The sequence below is a fragment of the Prionailurus viverrinus genome, chromosome D3 (assembly GCF_022837055.1).
Source record: "Prionailurus viverrinus isolate Anna chromosome D3, UM_Priviv_1.0, whole genome shotgun sequence".
Lineage (NCBI taxonomy): Eukaryota > Metazoa > Chordata > Mammalia > Carnivora > Felidae > Prionailurus > Prionailurus viverrinus.
Window position 1 is genome coordinate 57,816,739 of NC_062572.1, and position 6,915 is coordinate 57,823,653.

The following is a 6,915-nucleotide window of genomic DNA, read 5'->3' on the forward strand; positions in this document are numbered from 1 at the left end:
TCTATCCTGCCGGCGTGGCCTGTACAGAGCCTGGCCAGTGGGGCTGGAAGTGGTGTTCGAGGAGTGTTTTCTGTGGGCTCCTGCAGAGATGAAGGGTCCTTGCAACTTGATGTGAATCACAAATGAAGCAGAGCATCAGCTCTCTAGAATCCTTGGGAAGGTCTTCTGCATGGGCCAGGTTTCCAGGTCCCTGAAGATTTACCTTTGGATACTCAAATATTTTAAGTCCTTCCCAATTTAATTTTTCAGTTTAAAATATATTAGGCCTTTCCCTGTATTTTTGAAAATTCTCTCTTTTCTTTGTAACGGATTTTAAAGGGTATGATGTTGTCAGTGCTTCCTGAGGGGGCGTATGACTTCATGTTTATAACTGATGACTCCAGGCACCGGAACTCTTCCTGTTTGCCACTTTGTAATTAGGAGATTAGTTGAAACTTGTAACTGCTGTCAGTACACTCGGCTTCATAACCCCCTGCCTGTTTCTGATCTGTTGGTGCTGATAAACCTTGAGACTGGAAACCGCATAACCACGTTGTATTTACTTGTTCATGTATTTATTTCAACATTTGTACCTTCACTAAATACCGGTTCAGCCCAGCATGGTGCTAAGTTCTGGGGTTGCAAAGGTGATGAACACTGGCCCCTGTGTTCCCAGAGCCTTCTGGAGGAGGAGTGTGTGGGATGTGGTGGGGAATAGGGCTAATGGAAATACATAAGAGGAGCCTCTCCACCAGCCTGAGCTACCACATGGTCGAGACTGTGTTCAGAGTAAAAGGGCCTGGGTGGGCCGTGGGTAATGACCCTGAATTTCTTAATCCACAACGTGTGTAAATATCACCACATCTACCTTGTTGCTTCTGTTTTGGCTGCAGAAGCCATTGCCTATGTCTGTGTCATGTTCTAGATTGTGATCACCTATTAGGAGCTGAGCTTCTGGTGGGTGAGCTCTTACCTGACGTTAAGGACCTTCTTTCCCCTAGCTTCTATCATCATTAGTGATGCTGTTTAATTACTTACGATGCTGAGCCCCAGACAACGTCCCGCTCCGGCCCCTGCTGTAAAGGCGTATCTTTCTTCCATTGTAGTAAATAAATCCTAGGCCAATATCTTGACACACATGAATGTCTTTTTCCCTCCAGACTTCCCAGTTAACATTTCAGAGTCCGTCATTGAGCCTTTCCTGGATCAGTTATGCTTGTTGTAATTGTCGTGATTTTTCAAGTTCTAACATTTCTTCTGCGTTTACTAGCTGTGTTCTGTAAAGATCTTTATACCCTCCCTCCCTCCTTTCTCCGTCATTATAGACTGGATTTTTATTTATTCAGTGTGTTCTAGCACATGAGAGCCATTACACTTTTGACATGTAAAACTGTCCCAGCTGTGGCTATCTGGAAGCACCTTCAAACTGGCCCCTGTTCCCGTTGACCTTAGTCCTGAGCACATCCTTGCTTTGCGACACAAGAAGGTGTCCCAGGCTCACGCCATACCTTTCCTGCCCCACCCACGGGGTCTGCTATCTCTCAAGAAGCTCTTACTGCAGAATAAAACTTAGACACCAGGACGTAGGCACCTGGAGCACATGCTGCTATGGAGATGTCATTGCTCCCAGGCGCTTTCAGTGGCTAAACTAGGAAACAAAAGAGAAAAAAACCTACACTTGCTCTGAATTTTTTTCTAAAGTATTCATCTGTTATAAACTCTTTTTTGTTGTTAGAAACTCAACTATGGTGATGCTTTGAGGTTATCTCAGAACCTTTCCTCTTAAAAAAAAAAATCTTAAAATCTCTTAGTTAAATCAGTTTTTCTTCTCTCACCAGAGGCACAAAGGACAGCTTAATCTCCTGTTAACTTGAGGGGGGGGAAAGTACTCAGAAAGATTAAATAAGTTGCCAAAGATGGCACTGTCCTTTTCACGTCGGTGCTTTTTCTAAGTGTATGTCGGCTACTTTTGTGATTGGAAAGAGTCCTATAAAAGAGTATAGCTTTTATACTTCTTAGTAACTCCTTTATACATTTGCAGTGTATCTAAAAAGCATTTCTAATGTTGCCCGTATTTATAATCTATTCTGGTTACTTTCAGGTGCGGCTAAATCAAGTCCGGCATCTAAGCCGGGATCTACACCTTCTCGTCCCTCATCAGCCAAAAGGGCTTCGTCCAGCGGCTCAGCATCCAAATCTGATAAAGATTTAGAAACACAGGTCATACAGCTTAATGAACAGGTAACCCCTCAGCCCTGGCCCTGTCTCTGAGAGGGGAGGGACCAAACACCTGTAGGCCTGAGATAAGGGAGGGCAGGTGAGGGAATCTGGTTCCAAATGATTAAGAATAAAAGGAATCGTTCAGGCAGATGAAACCAGCGGTCCGCCAGGAATATAAGACGTTAGTCAAAAATCCCAAAGCTGTACATTAAGACAGAAGGACAGATGACTCAGCCCCAGGTAAATGCGGGTTTGTAGGCAGCATCCCCCTCCCCCACACCTCAGTGCCTGTCCGGAGCTCCAGGCCAGACTCTGGACTGTCTGCCCACTTCTGGCCGGTCGAGATAGCATTCATGACTTTAGTCTCTCTTCCTCCTTCCTTTCCTGCACAAGCTATTTGTTAAGCTTGTTCTGTGTGACAGACTCAGTGCTTGGTGCTAATATAATGGTAGTGAGATAGCTAACCCTACCCGCCCCCCCCCCCCCCCCGGAGCTTACAGCAGTTGTACGGGGTAGGTGATCGTGCAAACGAAAGCGAGAACCTAATGCTTGCCACGACAGCAGATGTTTGATGCCACAGAAGCACTGACCCCAATACTGGGGGATCAGAAGGCCACGGTTGTGGTTGAAGTCGAAGAACTTTCCTTTTCGTCTAACATTCTTCATGGTTATGGTAGATCTAGCTCTGCTGCCTTTGAAAATTTCCATATAAAAGTTTAGGTGTGCTTTCTACCTAACAATAGCTAATTTTGCCTGAGATTATATGCAGCTTAAAGGTAATAAAACAATTGGTAGCATGAGGCCCACTGAAGAAGCCACCCGCCCTGACCCTGAGTTGCAGAGTCTTTTATCCTGGCTACTCCCACTACCCGGAGAGGAGCCTCTATTCAAGGTTCTTAGGCTGTTCCCAGCCAAGTGGCTGCGCCATTCCCAATGATTAATCGGATTCCTGATGAGCCAGCAAGAGTCTGGAAACCATTTTTGAGATAATTGTATATTTGCAATCAAGAATCTAGTTTAAAAGCAGGCAGCTGCTTAGCTAGGGTATTTCTTTACAGTTCTGATCACTTTAATGAAAATAGTGAAACCTTAAGTTATCCAATGGGCAGGACTTTGATTTAGAAACTCTGGAATGTTCTAATTACCTGCTCATTCTCAGTTTGAGCCCATATGGTATTCCCAGTAATGAGTTTTTCTCACATAAAAGGCAGGTACGACAGCCATAATGAGCCTCGGGCCACATGCCTAAGGCTCAGAGCAAATCAGAGTAGACCTAAAGAGATTCAGGCGTGGGTCTATAATGCTTTAGATTTATAACCCTTTTCTCATAGAAACCCAAGTTCTTTTGATATCTTGATTATCTCATGTTTTGTCATGATTTCTCTCCTCCCTGTTGTTTCCCCTCTACCACACCCTGGTCTCCAAACTTCCAACCCAAAGTATAACCACACAGAAACCTCAAGACCCTTCCTGCCCCTCTGCCATTCAGCCTTAGTCCACCAGACCCACTGCCTCTCCTTGGGGCTGGCTCTACACTCATTAGCTGTCCGTTTACACAAAGAGCCTCCCATCCCCAAGGAACCCAGACCTCATCCTACCATCCAAAATGTCACTCTAGAGAGGGGAGAGGGAGAAGAAAGGAACTTCCCAATGGTCCTGTAATTCCTTTATTACTTCCAAAGGGCTTCACTCCCCCACCTATCCCCTGATGCATTTACATCAAGGAGGAGTGAGTGTGCCCATCTCTTCCCCTCCCCAGTCCCTCAGAGCGAAGGTTATACACACCCCAGATTGTGAGCATTCATTCAACTGTTTACTGAACACTTACCCAGACCCATTTCCATGGTTATCTATTATTGCCCCCTCCATTTTCTGCCCTTGTAACCTGCAGGGTGGCTCCCTAAAGCTGATGGGTAGCCGCAGAGGCATTGCTGTGTTGGGACTCAGGACTGTAGGACGAGGAAATGCCTAGGCTGGAGAGTGAATTACATGTCGTAATAGAGAAAGTGACGAGTGCCATAAACTTGAAGAATTCTCCTTTTCTTGGCCTCCTGCCTCTATTCAGGCAGTCTCCCATGACATGCTATAAAAGTACCACTGTGCTAGACAATTCCAATGATAGAAATGAATCAAAAGGGGAGAAAAAGACATAACTGAAATAATTAGGGGCCATTTATGGCAAGTGGGTTAGTAAACAGGAAGTAGGGTGGAGTCACCACTGCGCTCAGGGACCCCTGGGGGCTGGAGAGTGGGCGTCAGTTGGCTTGGACGGATGCTGGGGCTTGGGCGGCCTCCCTAGGAGGACGTGCAGTGTGCAGACGCTGAGGGAGGGGAGAACTGGGAGAAGAGAACGTCCCCCCTCTTGTCTCTTCCTCTTGACTTACTCAAGGGTCCATCCCCAGCATCCCCTCCACCACTTAGGCTTCTGGTTTGATACATGAGGGTGCGGGTGGCATCACTCTGCATGAGTGTGACCGTGAACATGGACTCTCCTTTGCCAGTTGGCTATCCTCATATACTTGGGCCTCTATCACTTTTTACCAGGGATGTCTATAGCTGTGTATCTATTGCCTGGCGATCTGGAATACCACCCAACGCCAACCTGGACTGGATATTTCTACAAAAGCCTCACCTCTTTGCACATTGTACAGACCAAAGCACCCTCGAGAGGCAGACAAACCTAGTTTCCATGGGTTGAAGTACTCCAGAGACCCTTCTTGCCTCCTTCAGGGAGCGCTGACAGACTCAAGACTCCTCAACTGCCACAGATCTGTCCACTGGCACCAACGCAGGCTTCAGAGGGATTCTGTGGCCAAGCCTGGGGAGGAGGGTGGTTTGTTGTAAAGCAAGGAAGGATTTCTAGAAAAAGGGAAGTTTTCTTTTTCCTGGACTTGAGGCTGCTGGTTGCCTTCCTTTCTTAGAAGGCATAGCATCATCAAAAATAAAAGTGAAAGCTAGGGAAAGCTGCTCTTTGAGCAGCGGGTGAGGGAGGCAGTGAGGTGAACTCTGAGGGGCCATATCCCCGAGGCCTACGCTGGGTGTTCAGGAAGGGGACCGACACTGCAGATGTTTGGTAGGCGTTTGATAAATAGCATGTCCAAAGCCCCAGGATTACGAGAGAAGACAATTTCCCATTCCAAATGTCAGTTTTGGAAATTCTGTTAGGGTGATTTTTTAATACACTGAATGAGAGATTTCACCTGATGGAGACCATGAAAGATTTAATTTACCTCCTGACAAATATTGTCTGTGTAAATATAAATGCACAAGGGCTTTAAAAAAGGGGTTCTTGGGAAGCAGGAACAGGGTCATGGTTTAGGCCTGTGAGTAGCTACTGTGCTCGTAGGAGTGAGGCACTGTCAGCTTTCCTTCAGCCCGGGTGACACTGCCTCACTGCTGGCTCCTTCCCTGGCGCCATCTCCATAATCACTATGAGAGGCCACCCAGCCCTGGGAGGTCCTGGAACCAGCATCCAGGGAAAAAGGGAACAAGGGCTATTATTCTGAGGGAATGGGGCTTCCTTCTTGTAGCCTTCCCTCTATTTCCTGCGATGTCCCCAAAGCTAGAACCAGAGGAATTGAAACAGATCCACTGAACCACGCGTTCAGTCTTGCCCAGTTTCCCTCATGTAGCTAAGACCCAGTTTCTCAGTAGAAAGACTTTGCCTAGTGTGGCTCAGGAACATTTACGAAGGGCTCCACAACAGAATATGGTTACCTGAAGAAAGTAGGGTCCTCAAAATACATCTCAAGTAACCACAGTGCTAGCCCTCTCCTCTGCTTCCCCATTTTGCAGAGACTGGACAGAATAGAAGGATGTGCCCTAGTCTGTGTTAAGAGAGGAGGAAAGCTCATTCAGGGTCTGGACGCAACCACCTTGAGCAGAACAATCCCTCGGACAGTGGTTATGAACACTCAGTTGGCAGAGGGAAGGACTAGTGTGTTGTTGAAGTTGGACGTTGTGGCCCAGGCTCAAGCTCCATTGCCTAGTAGTCATTTTGGCACATCTGTCTTTGCATGTTTCACATGTTATAGGCAGGTGTAGTTGGTCACATTTTTTATACTGGATTTTGGGGGAATTTTCTTTCCATCCTCACTCCCTTGCAGGTACATTCATTAAAACTTGCCCTTGAAGGTGTGGAAAAGGAAAGGGATTTCTACTTTGGCAAGTTGAGAGAGATTGAGCTACTCTGTCAAGAGCATGGGCAGGAAAACGACGACCTCGTGCAGCGACTAATGGAAGTCCTCTATGCTTCGGAAGAACAGGTAAGTGTGAGGAGAGCCCTTGACCCTTGGCTTCTAAAGCGATGCTCTTGGTCAAGGTGCAACAGTCTGTGTGTCTTCGGGTGCTGCCCTGGGATCCCTGAGGATTATGAGTCCTCCTGTGCGTGTGCTATTCCCACAGGAATAAGTGTCATCATCATCGTGATCCATTGACCCCTGCTTGTGGGATGTGTGTTCGTGAATTAATCTGGGAAGAGATGAGTGGATGGGGGTGGGAGGGGGAGAGTAGGAGGAATGATTGAGAAAACTAGGTTTATGCAGCCAGATCTTAAGTGGTTTGCAGCTCTGAGCAGATGAGCAATAAAAGTAGATGTAAGGATTCTTCATGACAGATCAGAGTATGGTTAGAGGAGGAGTTAGTCTAAGTGTTTTTCACATCCCCGCAAGCCCGACGGTTTTTATTTCAGAGCCGGTTGTCTCGGTTACTCATTGC

The 6,915-nt window shown here is 46.8% G+C and overlaps 1 protein-coding gene across 5 annotated transcripts in view; it reads left to right on the top strand.

The window, feature by feature from the left end:
- The window catches only part of MAPRE2 (microtubule associated protein RP/EB family member 2), a 159,545-nt gene that overhangs the window by 146,007 nt on the left and 6,623 nt on the right, over window positions 1-6,915 (top strand). For all 5 annotated transcript variants that reach the window (XM_047827718.1, XM_047827717.1, XM_047827719.1 and 2 more), the window contains 2 exons: window positions 2,081-2,220; window positions 6,306-6,464. In XM_047827718.1, the coding sequence (XP_047683674.1) occupies window positions 2,081-2,220; window positions 6,306-6,464 (299 nt within the window). The remainder of the gene's footprint in view (window positions 1-2,080; window positions 2,221-6,305; window positions 6,465-6,915) is intronic.